Source organism: Panthera leo, chromosome A1, assembly GCF_018350215.1.
Source record: "Panthera leo isolate Ple1 chromosome A1, P.leo_Ple1_pat1.1, whole genome shotgun sequence".
Taxonomy (NCBI): Eukaryota; Metazoa; Chordata; class Mammalia; order Carnivora; family Felidae; genus Panthera; species Panthera leo.
Window position 1 is genome coordinate 176,692,526 of NC_056679.1, and position 13,151 is coordinate 176,705,676.

Consider the following 13,151-nt stretch of genomic DNA (forward strand, 5'->3'; position numbering starts at 1 on the left):
CCCTCGCATGTGCATGCTTTCTCTTTCTCTCTGTCTCTCCAAATAAATAAAGAAACATTTAAAGAAAAGGAAATATCAGTCTTATCTTCAAGTGGGGTCTTGCTTCCAGAAAAAAACATGGCTCACGCACCCAGTAGATCTGAGCTTAAAGCCCAGCTTCACCACTTTTCTGTGCTAGGACCCCTGGGCAACTTGTCTGAACTTTGCTTTTCTCACTTGAAAATGGGAAAAATAACACACGGCAGGTTTCCTGGACGAATTAGATAGAGGAATGCGCATAGAATGTCTGCGGCTGTACATAGCACCTGGTAGGTGCCCAGTAAAAGACACATTGCAAGACACATGCACATCCCTTTACAAAGTAAGGAACAGACAGAAACAGGTGCAATTTATAGACACAAAGTTGGAAGAGATGAAAGCAGTACTGAAGGGTCAAGGTCATGGAGGCCTTGAATGCCAATCTACAGCACATGAACACCTTGAGCAGCGGGCGGGGCGGGGGGAGGGGGGGCGAGGTCAGTGAAGGTTTCTGAGCAGCAGGGGGTGGCGGGGACAGTGCTTTCCTTCAGGAAGAAGATAATTATGGCAGCCAGGAAAAGGGAGAAGATAGAAGGAATCTGTGCTCTCCTCCTTCCAGCTGCTGAAATGTAACTTCACTCAAGCTCCTCCCCCACATCCAAGGCTCTGCCCTGCCGCCTGGGCACCTGGAACTTTGCTTTAAAGCCCACTTCCTTCCAGCCCGTAATCCATTCCACAGGACCACGTGTGCCTGGCCACTGAGCACTTGTAGGTTTAGCTATGAGCATCTTGCTGTGCCAGTCTTGGAGGGAAAGAACCTCTTTTCCAGTCCCCCGCCTCTGTTCTGGAAAGAGAGAGGTCTGACTCCATCTCAGACAGTTGATGGACAGAGGAAGAAAAGGAGCGGAGCCTCAGTTCCCTGGGCCTAGCCGTCTGTCTTGGGGACTTGGGATTTGGGAGAAGTGAAGCCTGACAGTCAGGCAGACATCAAAAATCACCAAATGACCAGAGGCCTCATTCAGCCTGATGGGCTCAATGCCCCTCGAATGTATAGCCCTCCTCTCAAGTAAACCTGCCATATGGAATTCTGCGGTCCGTTGGCTTCAGCATTGATTTTCTACGGTCTACAGCTCTTGAGCTTGCAAAATGCACTTCTAGAACAGAAATTTAGAAGAATGAAGTCAGCTAAGGCAACAAATTTACCTTTTTCTCTGCCCTGTTCTCCTCCCACCCCAATCAGGAAAAATGCCAGTGTTCCCAGGAGTGTGGACACAGTGAAGCTTGGTGTGAAGAGGTCTCTGGGGAACAGGTAAGGACAAAAGCCAACCCAACCCTGGAGAGGAGTTAGGTTAGCATTAAGGAGATGGAGATAGATTCATTCATCCCACAGGCATTTCCTCCGGGGCCTCTCTGTGCTAGTTTGTGCCAGATGCTGGGGGATCTGAGACAAATGGGACCCATTCCATCTCCTTGGGGGCTCAGAGTATGGCAAAGGAATCAGATCTATAAGAAGGAAATAATGGCTATGACAAGGGATAGGGATAGCTGCGGGGGATGGGTGTTGGGGAAACAATTACATATCTGGGATGCAGGGCTTCCTGGAGGAAGTGATATCCCACCTGGGCTTTAAAGGCTGAATAAGAGGTCACTGACAGACAGGGTGGGGAAATGAATCGCTTACTCTTAGGTACGCAGGTAGGAAAAAACAAAAATATATTTCCTTCTGGAGATCACAAGTCATTTCTATTCGGGGGAACAGGGAGGCAGCTGGTGGGAGATGAGGCTGGACACAAAATCAGGGGCTAAAAAGAGAGTCAAGACTAGGAAAGAGCAGGGGCACCTGGGTGGCTCAGTTGGTTAAGCATCTGACTTCGGCTCAGGTCATGGTCTTGTGGCCTGTGAGTTCGAGCACTGTGCCAGGCTCTGTGCTGACAGCTCAGAGCCTGGAGCCTGCTTAGGATTCCATGTCTCCCTCTCTCTGTTCCTTCCCTATACACATTTAAAAAATTTTTTTAAAAGGGGGCACCTGGGTGGCTTAGTCAGTTGAGCATCCGACTTCGGCTCAGGTCACGATCTCGAGGTTCACGAGTTCAAGCCTCGCATCTGGCTCTGTGCTGACAGCTCAAACCTGGAGTCTGCTTTGGATTCTGTGTCTCCCTCTCTCTCTGCCGCTCCCCCAATCACACCCTGTCTCTCTCTCTCTCTCTCTCAAAAATAAACAAACATTAATTTTTTTTTAAAAAAAGACTAGGGAAGAGTAGATATGGTAGTTGGGATTAAAATTAGGTTTGAGATTTGGATGCACTTAAAGGGAGATATTTAGCTATCTCAGATCAGCTAATAGCAAAATAACAAAAATACATGTACTTTACATGCATTGTCTCATTTAGACTACAGAACAAGCCAATGAGGTCAGTGGCTATTCTTATCCCATCTTATAGATCAGGAGATAGAGTACAGAGTGGTGGCGTGCCTTGCCAAGGTCACACACTAGGTAAATGGTGGTTGCCAGGGGCTGGGCAAGGAGGAATGGAGAGTTATTGCTTAAAGGGTACAAAGTTTCAATTTGGGAACATCAAAAAAGTCCTAGAGATGGTTGTTGGTGACAGTTGCACAATGATGTGAATGTACTTAATGTCACAGAACTGTATGCTCACCAAGGGTTAAAATGGTAAATTTTAGGGGTGCCTGGGTGGCTCAATTGGTTAAGCGGCCGACTTCGGCTCAGGTCATGATCTCGCGGTCCGTGAGTTTGAGCCCCGCGTCGGGCTCTGTGCTGACAGCTCAGAGCCTGGAGCCTGTTTCAGATTCTGTGTCTCCCTCTCTCTCTGCCCCTCCCGTGTTCATGCTCTGTCTCTCTCTGTCTCAAAAATAAATAAGTGTTAAAAAAATTTTTTTTTAAATGGTAAATTTTATATTGTGTATATTTCACTACAATAAAAAAGAAGAAAATGGAAGACAAAGGAAGGGTACGGAAAGATACAGGTATTGCCTCTTCTGCTACGGGCAGGTGAGAGGAAAGTTTGTCTTCCCAGGCCATTCCTGCCACCACAGAAGAGGTGAGCACAGGCGGGCTGAGGACCCAACTTTGCCACTCAGCACACAATTAGGGCCAGGTCTCATCGCCTTTCTGGGAAAACCAAGGAAGCTGGCTGATTCACAGATTTCCTCTAGCGTCTGCGTTCTGTGGTTCTGCCTTATTAGGAAGGCCGGGCTTATTCACAGGATGAGGTAAAAGGAACAGAAAAGCCAGGCCTTCGACATACTGGACATTTCCAAGTAATCTGACTTGCAACTGTGCTTCAGAAGAATGTGCCTTACAGAAATGATATCAGTGAGGGTCCTGGCATGAAACAGATGCCACCCTCAAACAGGGCCACCAGGGGACATTTACTGAAAAGTCCCCTTGCAAAGGTGTGGCAGGACTTGGGGAACCAAAAGGGGACAGGACTGTTAACATGTTTAGTGGAAAAAGTGGTCCCAGGAACCCTCAGGGAAAAGGCATGTGGAAGGCCACCTTGGAGGCACAACTCTGCAGGACAAAAGAGAACTCAGGAAATTAATACCTAGACCTCTCTCTTCTTCTGCCCTCAAACTGCTGCCAGGGCTTCCCATTGGCCAAACCCAAGAGGAAGCTGAGGACAGGGAGCCTGTCCCTGAAATCCTAACAGGCCATCCTCTAGGGCCAGGGCAGGGTGGCAAAACCTGGCAAGGAAGTTGGAGGTGCAAATGGAGGGGTGAATCCAAAATGAATCAGCACCAAACCATCCAGGAACCTGGCCAGGGCTGCCGAGAAGCATCCTCCCCAGGATGACCCTCACCGTCTTTCAAAGGCTGACCTCAGATCTAGGGTGGGAAGGAGCCCTGGGTTCTTTCAGGCCCGGAGGGGAGTTACGCAGTTTGTTGGAAAGAGCCCCCGCTTACTAGTGTGACAGCATTGGCCAGGCTCCCATCCATGCATCGATGTGTACATTCATTCAGACATTTGTTCAGCCAACATCTGAATATGACTCTGAGCCAAGCCAGGGCTAGGAGGCACTGGATGAAGAAATGTGGAACAGCCCCAGCCACCCTTAGCTTGTGAAATATGCCTAGAGCCAGATAGTGATGGGTTCCTTCCACCAGTTCTGTGAGTCCGCAGGCTGTTCTCAGTCACCTCCTCTGTAATACGGGTCAACCATCTTTTCCTCCCGGAGTTGTCTTGAGGATTCAAAGGGAACATTTTGGAAAAGCAGAAAGAAGGTTCTGCATCTGGCAAGGAAGAAGTGTCCCACATTTGGGACTCAATGGCCTCTGTTACCAAGCACCCAACTGCCCCTCACTCGCTGACCACCCTACGCTGTTCTGCCACTCTTGCAATTATATTGTACTTGTATTTGTTGCCATTTTAGTCCCTGAATCTCCGAGGCTCGGGTCTGGGTTTAAAACTGTCAACTTTTATACCCTGGCCAGACATTGCCGACAGCTTCACGTGCATCTTCACGCGGGGAGCTCAGCCCTGGTTGGTGGGCACTCGTACCAGGCCCATTTTACAGATGGAGAAACTGAACCCGGAGAGGAGAAGCAACTCGCCCAAGGCCACAGAATAGACAGCGGCAGAGTCGGAATTTGAACCCGGGAGCCAGGCCCTCAGATCCGGCGCTGGACCGCGACTCCCGAGCGAGCGCGTGCGGGAATGAGCCAGCGAGTGACTGGACGGCGGGTGCCCGCCCGTCCCCTCCCCCGGCCGCCGGGGCAGGGCGCCGGGACAAAGGCGCGGCGGCGGCCGGACGTGGGCCAGCCGGGTCCGCGCGCCGGGGGCGGGAGCGGGGCCGGGCCCTTTAAGGGGGGCGGGGCGGCGGCGCGGGGGGCGGGCCGGGGGCGGGCCGGGGGCGGGCGGCGGCGGCGGCCGGCCGGGCCCGAGGGCGCGCGGAGCGAAGGGCGGCGGCGGCGGCGGCGGCTCGTGCTCGGCCCGGGCTCCGGATAGCGCTCGGCACCCCGCTCGCAGCCCGCGGCGGCGCGCCCCCCGCACCCGCGCCCCCCGCACCCGCGCTCGGCCCCGCGGAGGACGGCCATGCCGCCGCGGCGCAGCATCGTGGAGGTGAAGGTGCTGGACGTGCAGAAGCGGCGGGTGCCCAACAAGCATTATGTGAGTGCCGCGCGGTCCCCACGCCCCCTCGAGCCCGTGCCCCGCCGGGGGCGACCGAGAGCCCCCCGGCTCTGAAAACTTCCGAACCGTCTGCTCTCTCCCCACCCTCTCCTTCTTTCCCCTCCTCGGCCCTGCTGCTTCGAGCCCGGGTCTCTCCAGCTCCTCCCCCTCCCCCTCCTCTCTTTTGCCCGGTTCTCCTCCCCTCCTTGCCGTTCTCCCGCCTCGCCCCTCCGCCGCTCGTCTCCCCCTTAACTGTCTTCTCCTCGGCCCCCCACTCCGTCCTGCCCATCTGTGGAAAAGTCTGGCCCAGGCAGTGTAGGGGACAGAGAGACAGAAAGAGGGGGAGGGGGAAAGAGAGAGACACAGATAGAAGCTCCTGTTCTCGGGCCGCCCGCCCTGTTCCTCCTTGTCCAGAGGCACTCAGACCCGCAGTGTCTTAGCCACAGGTAGCCCCTCTAGGGACCGCCAAGTTTGGCTCCGTCCTTTTGGAGCAGCCAGCCAGCCTAAGCGATCTCTGAGAATGGATCCTTTGAGTGCCTGCACCGTGAAGAGGTTTAAAAAAAAAAAAAAAAAAGTCTCTGCCTTTTTCTCCAGTAACTTCTGTTAAAAAATGTGCGAAAGTTTTCTCCTGGTACCTCCCTCTGTAAAATGAGAATCTTGTTTAGAGCTAGTGAGGACTTGAGAAAATGGGCCAGTAACCTCATTGTGCAGATGGGAAGGCTGAGGCTCCAAGAAGCTGCAGGTTCTAGAACATGGAGCTGCATTCAGGCCTTCCCTGCCTCTGGAACGTGTGCCAGGGCAGGCGGTGACCCCCACATGGGAAATGGATTCTGCGGCAATCTAGGAGCTGAATCTGGGTTCAGGGGCCATGGGATCACCTCAGAGGTTTTGGGTGGAGGTATAATGGGTCTGTGGGATGTTGGGCCCAGGTGAGGCCTTGGGGAGGCCTCCCTTACTGGAGGGAAGGGGGCTCTGGTGTCTCTGGTGGTGAGAAGGGGGCAGTGGCAGCGCCTAGCTGCAGAGAAGTTAACCAGGAAGGAAAAAAGCAAGAGGGAGGGAAAAAATCCTAACAAAGAAGTGTAGAACAATGAATAGCAAAGGGCGTTGGCTGGCTAAATTCAGCTCCTTGGCCTCCCTGCAAGTCTTCTCTGGATCTATTTTCTTAAGAGGCTCATTCTTACAGAGCAGATCTATATGCCCTCCGTGAATAGCTTATAAAATCCTGAAAGGAGATAGCCAGAATCCACTCTGCACTCTCCACGAGAAAGGGTGTGCTGTGTGAGTCCGTATTGTTATTGGCTGGGCAGCCAGTTATTCAGCCCTTAGCCAGGCTGTGGGAAGCAATTTCCTGGACCTGTGGCATCCTTAAATAGAGTGAAGTTTCCCTTGATTCCAGAGCTGAGCTAAATTGTCTTTTTTTTCTTCTTCTTCTTTTTTTTTTTTTTTTTTTGTCAACTGTTTCAAATACTGCCAAATCGTGGTTTCTTGTTTGAGCTTGTTGAGTGTGTAACTGAGTTGCCTTTTTGGTATGAAGACAGTTTTCACCAACATGGCAACAAAAGGAAGTCTAAAATTCTCCATGCTGCCTCCCACCCAATCTGTGAGCTGGCAAAACCAGAATAGATACAGTCACCACGAAGTGGGCATCATCATCCACTAACCCTCTCCTCTCCGCTCCCGGTGCACACCACATGAGGCAGAGGTTCTTGAGCCCATTTGACGGATGAGGAAACTAAGGCTCAGAAAGGTGAGGTCTTCTGCCTGAGGTCACAATCACAGGCAGAGCAAGGATGTCAATCCACGTCTGTTGGACATCAAAAGGTGGTGTTTCACCTGACCACTACATCACTTTCTAGATCCCATACCTTCATAGTTTCCTGAAGCAAAGTCCCCTTAAGAACCAAGAAGTCTGCCATCATTTGTGATCATCCTGCGGCTTTTCATTCCCTGCTTAGTCGGATCCATATCCGCCAGCTGTTTGAAGGTTCGGCAGCTTTAGGGGGCATCTTGCTTGCTTTTCCATCCCTTTTTTCGGGGTCCTTTGAGACAAATTACAATATGGATTTGGGTTCACATCGTGGCCTCAACTTGATAGCTGTGCGGCTTCTGAGCCTCAGTTTTCTCATCTGTACCTGGGGGGTGATGGTGCCCACTTCCTCGGGGGAGGGACCACGTGACAGCAGGGCTGGCTTGCCATCATTGTTAGAAGCCTGCCTCCCTGCTCCATGGTGTCCATGTCACCCTGATTGGGAGTGTGCCGAGGTCACATGTGGAGGGATTTCACCAAAAACTTGTTTTTCTGCATGTGGGGTTAGTCACTCTTGTGACTCAAGGGGGCCCCCTCCCTTGGATCCAGCCTTTTGGGTTCGTCAGATGACATGGGGCAATGGGTTGAACTGAAGCCTGAGTTATCTACAGGAACAGGGCAGATTTAATGCCATGATGGCAGGGGACCTGAACCCACCAGAAACTGCCAGTGCCTCCCCCCTCCTGTTCTCAAAACACACCCACCCCACCACTCTGGAAGAGTGTGGAGGCACCTATTGGCATAGGCCTAGACTCTCATCCCATTTGGTACCCTCCTCTCAGAACCTGGCCCAGCCACCCTGGAGGGAAAGCATGAGAAGGGAAGTTGGACAGTCCTGAGCTCTGCTGTGTGACCTTAGGCTGCTCAGTTTCTCTCTCTGAGCTCCAGCTTCTGTAATCTGCAAGCTGTAAATACTGCTGCTTCCCCCTAGGACCGAATTTCTCACCTCAACCCTGTTGCCACGTTGAGCCAGATCATTCTTGTTGCCAAGGGCTGTCCTGAGCACTGTAGAATGTTTAGAATCCTCTCTGGCTTCTATCCACTAGGTGCCAGTGGCATCCCCCTCCCAAATTGTGACAACCAAAAATGTCCCAGGACATGTCTCCCATGATTCCCCCCAACCCCCTGCCCCAACCATTGTGTTAGAATATACATATCAGTTATGGAGAGTTCCGTTAGCCATGCCCCGTAATTTTCCACCCCCTCCTCCCCATTTGCAGCTACCTTGCCTACCACCTGTTCATCCCTCAGTTGCTTTGGAAGGAACAGGTAACAGGGACTGTAGATGTCATAGAGAAACTGCATCTGAGCTCAGGGCTGGGCCCCCTGTTCCACCTGAAAAGGCAGATCTCCATGATCAGGGTGACATCCTGTCTCTGCCCAGCCCCCGCCTCCTTCGCTTGTGGGCACAGACATCATCAGTGGGCCCAGGGGCAGAGCCACAGGTCAGGAGGTCTGGAGAATGCAGGGGCAGAAGCTCCCGGGGCCTCTGAGAGCCTAACAGTTGGAGAGGGGGTTTTGTTGGTGATAATATTGGTAATAAGGATAGGATTATTTGGAGAGTCTCTCCCGGAGCCACCACCCTCTGTCAGAGGCAGGGAGAGATAAAGGCTTAGAGAGCTGCTCCATTTTTGTGCTGCCACCTTTCCTGCCCCGGAACCCAGGGCTTTCTGAATGAATGGAAAGGGGGCTTTCAAGCGCAATACCCTGGGGAGACCCTTCCCGGATAGGTTGTCTTCTTTCTGACTTGAGGGGAGGAGGAAGTGCTCCCTGTACGTTTTGCAGGTTTTATTTGGATCACCCCATTTCCTGCACTGGAGCGGGATGTGTAGAAGCCTTGGGTTCAGAAGACAGTGCTGTCTGCAGGAGCTAGGAGATGCTGGCTTGCCTAATCGAGATCTTGAGATGTTAAGAGGAGCAAGATGGTAGTAGTCGTTACAACAGCAGTAATCACAACAGCTGAAATATGATCAGTCGTGGTGGGTCAGGCACTGGATTAAGCTCTCTATATAATTAGTCATCATAACAGTCCTTTAAAATAGGTACTCTTGGGGGCACCAGGATGTCTCCGTTGGTGGAGCATCCGACTCTTGATCTCAGGGTCATGAGTTCAAGCCCCACATTGGGCATGGAGCATATTTAAAAACTAATAATAATACAATAGGTACTTTTTCATTATATTAATCTACTGTTTCAAATATACGAATACAGAAAGTATCTATCCACCATCCAGCTCTGTCAGAACTTCATATCTTGCCATACTTCAGATCATTAATTTTGTTCGTTGAGAAATAAAACATGGCAGATGCAAAGCCCATTGTGTACCCTCCCCAGCTCATGCCAACCCCCTCCCCCACCCAAATGAACCAGTGTCCTGCATTTGGTGTTTGATGTTTGTCATTCCCATTCGCTTAAAAAAAAAAAAAAAATAGAACATTCGGTCTATTAGGTAGGATTTTTTTTCTCTAGCAGCTTTATTGAGGTATAATTTACATGCCATAAAATTCACTCATTTTAAGCGTATGTTTGCTGATTATTTTAGTAAATTTACAGAGCTGTGAGACCACCACTACAATCCAGTTTTTTAACATTTGCATCAACCCCAAAAAGATCCCTTGGACCGGTCTGCAGTCAGTCCCCTTCCCACCCCAGCCCTTATGCCCCTTTTAATGTTTTTTACCTTTTTAACTGCCCCAAATCTTGCATTGAGTGTTTTAAAACTACATAAAAACATCACCCTTTCAAGATCTATGCTGACACACGTGGCCCCAGTTTCATTTTAACTACTATTTAATATTCCACTTGAGGGGCACCTGGTGGCTCAGCCGGTTAAGCATCCGACTTTGGCTCAGGTCATGATCTCGTGGTTTGTGGGTTCGAGTCCCGCGTCGGGCTCTGTGCTGACAGCTGAGAGCCTGGAGCCCGCTTCTGATTCTGCCACTCCCCCTCTCGCGCTCTGTCTCTCTCTGCCTCTCAAAAATAAATAAATATACTAAAAAATTTTTTTTAATATTCCATTTGAATATACCACTATTTATTCTAGCTCCTGGTGGGGTCTTTTGGGGTGTCCCCAGCAGTTCAGATCTGTGTGGCTGCTTCCTGCACGTGGTGGAGTTGCTGGGTCAAGGGGTTTGTGCACTTTCAGCCTTCACGTTTAGATGCCCCCAGAGCAGTGTCTGTGCATCCCTTTGCTGCGTGTCCTAGCTAACACCCCAAATTGTCAGCCTTTTTAGTTTTTGCCAAGCTGCTGGGTGCAGAATAGTATCCGATGGTTGGTGTGTGTTTGGATTTTTCCCTGCTTGCTGGTAAGGTTGAGCATCTTTTCACACCTTTGTCGGCCATTTGAGTGTCCTCTTCTGTGAATTGCCTGTTTTATCTTTTGCTCCTTTCTCAGTATATCGAGTTATTTGTCTTCTATTAATTGGTACGATTTATTTATACAGTCAAGATCCTAATCCTTCAGGTAGTTATTACATTAAGGGTTCCCATTCTCCCCTTGAGACTGGAAGGGAGGGCGTGCACCTAACTAAGGTCACACAGCGAGGAGTGGCAGCATGGGGATTGAGCCAGATACGTACGTGCTCTAGGAGAGGTGGCAACTGTATGATCCCAGCCCTAAGCCAAGTGATGTCGGGTGTGTCACCTGGCTTCTGGACCCCAGTTTCTCCACCCTGCCCTTCCCCCCATCTCACTGCTCCCTCAGCCTGGATTGATGCAGCTCAGGCGGCCGCCAGCCCTAAACATTCTCACCCCAGGAAGCTCTGGGTTGATTGTGCCCCTGGAGTGATGGGGTGGCAGACCCTGTGCCACCAGTCTTGAAACCTTTCTCCCTTTGCCAGGCCCCTAGAGCCCAGGGGTCACTATTCGGAGCTGCTGATCACGCCCTTCTTAGGTATTACTGGCAGTCTCAGCTCAGCCTGTAGGAAGCCTCTGGGTGGTGAGCTTGGTGGTCTGGAACAAATTGTGAATCTGCATTAGCTGCATTCAGTTTCCAGCTACTAGTTACCTGGCACCCCCTTTTTTGCAGAAACATGCAGGACAGGGCAGTGAACTTGAGTGGAAAGAACTTGGGTGTTAGAGATGAACATGGCCTTGGCTGACTCCGCCCCAGCCTTAGTTTCTACATCTGTAGAATGAGTACAGTGTCGTCCTCCTAAGACTGTTGTGTGCTGTTTTTGATAACATATGGACTCTATCTACACTCCATGCCTTCTGCCGGGAGAGATAAATGCCAGTGACTAGCACATTTCTTTCATTATGAAAAGACCAAGGTTTTTTGTTGTTTTTTTTTTTAATGTTTGTTTATATTGGGGGACGGGGCGGGGGAGAGACAGAGGGAGACAGGGGATCCGAAGCAGGCTCTGTGCTGACAGCAGACAGCCTGATGTCGGGCTGGAATTCACCAACCACGAGATGACCTAAGCCGGAGTCAGTCACTTAACCAACTGAGCCACCCAGGCACCCCAAGAAGACCTAGCTTTGAGTCCTCTCCAAGCACTTCTGGGTTAGATGAGCTCTCTGAGGGTATGTAAAAAGGGAGCCGGAGTTGTAATAGTCCTTACCTAAAGTGTGGGCAGTTATGAAGATTCACTCGTGTCACACAATATTCAGTCTGATGCATCATGTGTAAGAGGCACTTAATCAATCATAGTAGTCATGAAAAATAATATTGACAGTAATAATGGCCATGATCCAAATCTGTGCCTCTTTCCTACCTGCTGCTGTGAGGCCAGGCTACAGGTTCTCCATGCTCTTTCATTCAAGAGGCATTTCTAGGGTGCCAACCCCAGGCTGGACACCCTACGACTGCTGGCATAGGCCCTTGAGCAAGGCTGAGCCTTCCTATCTACTCGGTAGGTGGGTTCTTGTCGTGCGCCCTATGTGGGTCACAAAGAAGTAGACATTAAGACCCCTCAGGTCGGCTTTTTTTTTGTTTTTAAATTAATTTATTTATTTTGAGAGAGAGACAGAGAGCAAGAGCAGGGAAGGAGAGAGAGAGAGAGAGAGAGAGAAAGAGAAAGAGAATCCCAATCAGGCTCTGCACTGTCAAACACAGAGCCCCACGCGGGGCTCAAACTCACGAACCGCAAGATCATGACCTGAGTACAAACCAAGAATCGACACTGCACGGAGTGAGCCACCGAGGCACCCCTAGGTAGGCTTTTGTTTCCAATGGCTGTTGCTTTCTTCTGATTGAAAAATAGTGGACCTTATCAGTTGCATTGCCCCATCCTGCTCTGTCTGGCCCACAGATGCAAGGAGCTAGATAGGGCATCTCAGCAGGAGATATCAGCCTGCTGATTATACTCTGGGCTCCTGCAGCTGTCTCAAGATCAAGGCAGGTGGGGCTCTCATATCTTCAGATTATTTACATGTCACTTTAGTTCAGACTTTGAACCTGTGTCATTCCGTGCTTCTGGTGAGCAGAGAAAGTACACCAGAAAGCCTGCGTTCAAGTCCCTGCTCTGCCACCTACCAGCAGTGTGACTTCAGACAAATGTCTTACCCTTTCTGCACCTCTGTAAAATGGGAATAATAACAGTTCCAATATCATAGGGCGGATGTGAGGATTAAACAAGCCTAGCATCTCATAACTATGAGCTTTATTGGGAACATACAAACATAGTATCATTTATGATAGTAAAAAGTTGGTATCCACTTAAACGCCCGTGGCATGCTAGGATATCATCAAGATGGTAAAAATATATTCTGTCTTCTGTCATGGGAATATTAAATAGTAAAAGCTGGTTGCAAAACAACATGCTCAGGCTGATTCCCACCTGATTACGAATGAAGGATGAAAATATGTGTCTGTATAAGCACAGAAATATAGCTGATAAAATGTCACTTTTTTTTTTTTTTTTTTTGCTCGTCTGTGCTTTTCTGTTTTCCAAATGTTCTGCAGTGAACACATATTCCTGTTTTTAGTGAAAATAAAAAATACAGCAAATGCTCATTTTAAAAAAGAAGCAGTGCCGGGGCGCCTGGGTGGCTCTGTCGGTTGGGCATCCAACTTCGGCTCAGGTCATGATCTTGCAGCTCGTGAGTTCGAGCCCCGCGTCGGGCTCTGTGCTGACGGCTCAGAGCCTGGAGCCTGCTTCGGAGTCTGTGTCTTCCTCTCTCTCTGCCCCAACCCACTCGCATTCTGTCTCTCTCAAAAATAAATAAACATTAAAAAAAAGGTTTTTTTAAAAGAAG

At 50.2% G+C, this 13,151-nt stretch overlaps 1 protein-coding gene across 1 annotated transcript in view; it reads left to right on the top strand.

The window, feature by feature from the left end:
• Nucleotides 1-5,071: 5,071 nt before the first annotated feature.
• The window catches only part of SH3PXD2B (SH3 and PX domains 2B), a 101,328-nt gene continuing 93,248 nt past the window's right edge, over nt 5,072-13,151 (top strand). The window contains exon 1 of the mRNA XM_042946664.1: nt 5,072-5,146. Coding sequence (XP_042802598.1) covers nt 5,072-5,146 — 75 coding nt within the window. The remainder of the gene's footprint in view (nt 5,147-13,151) is intronic.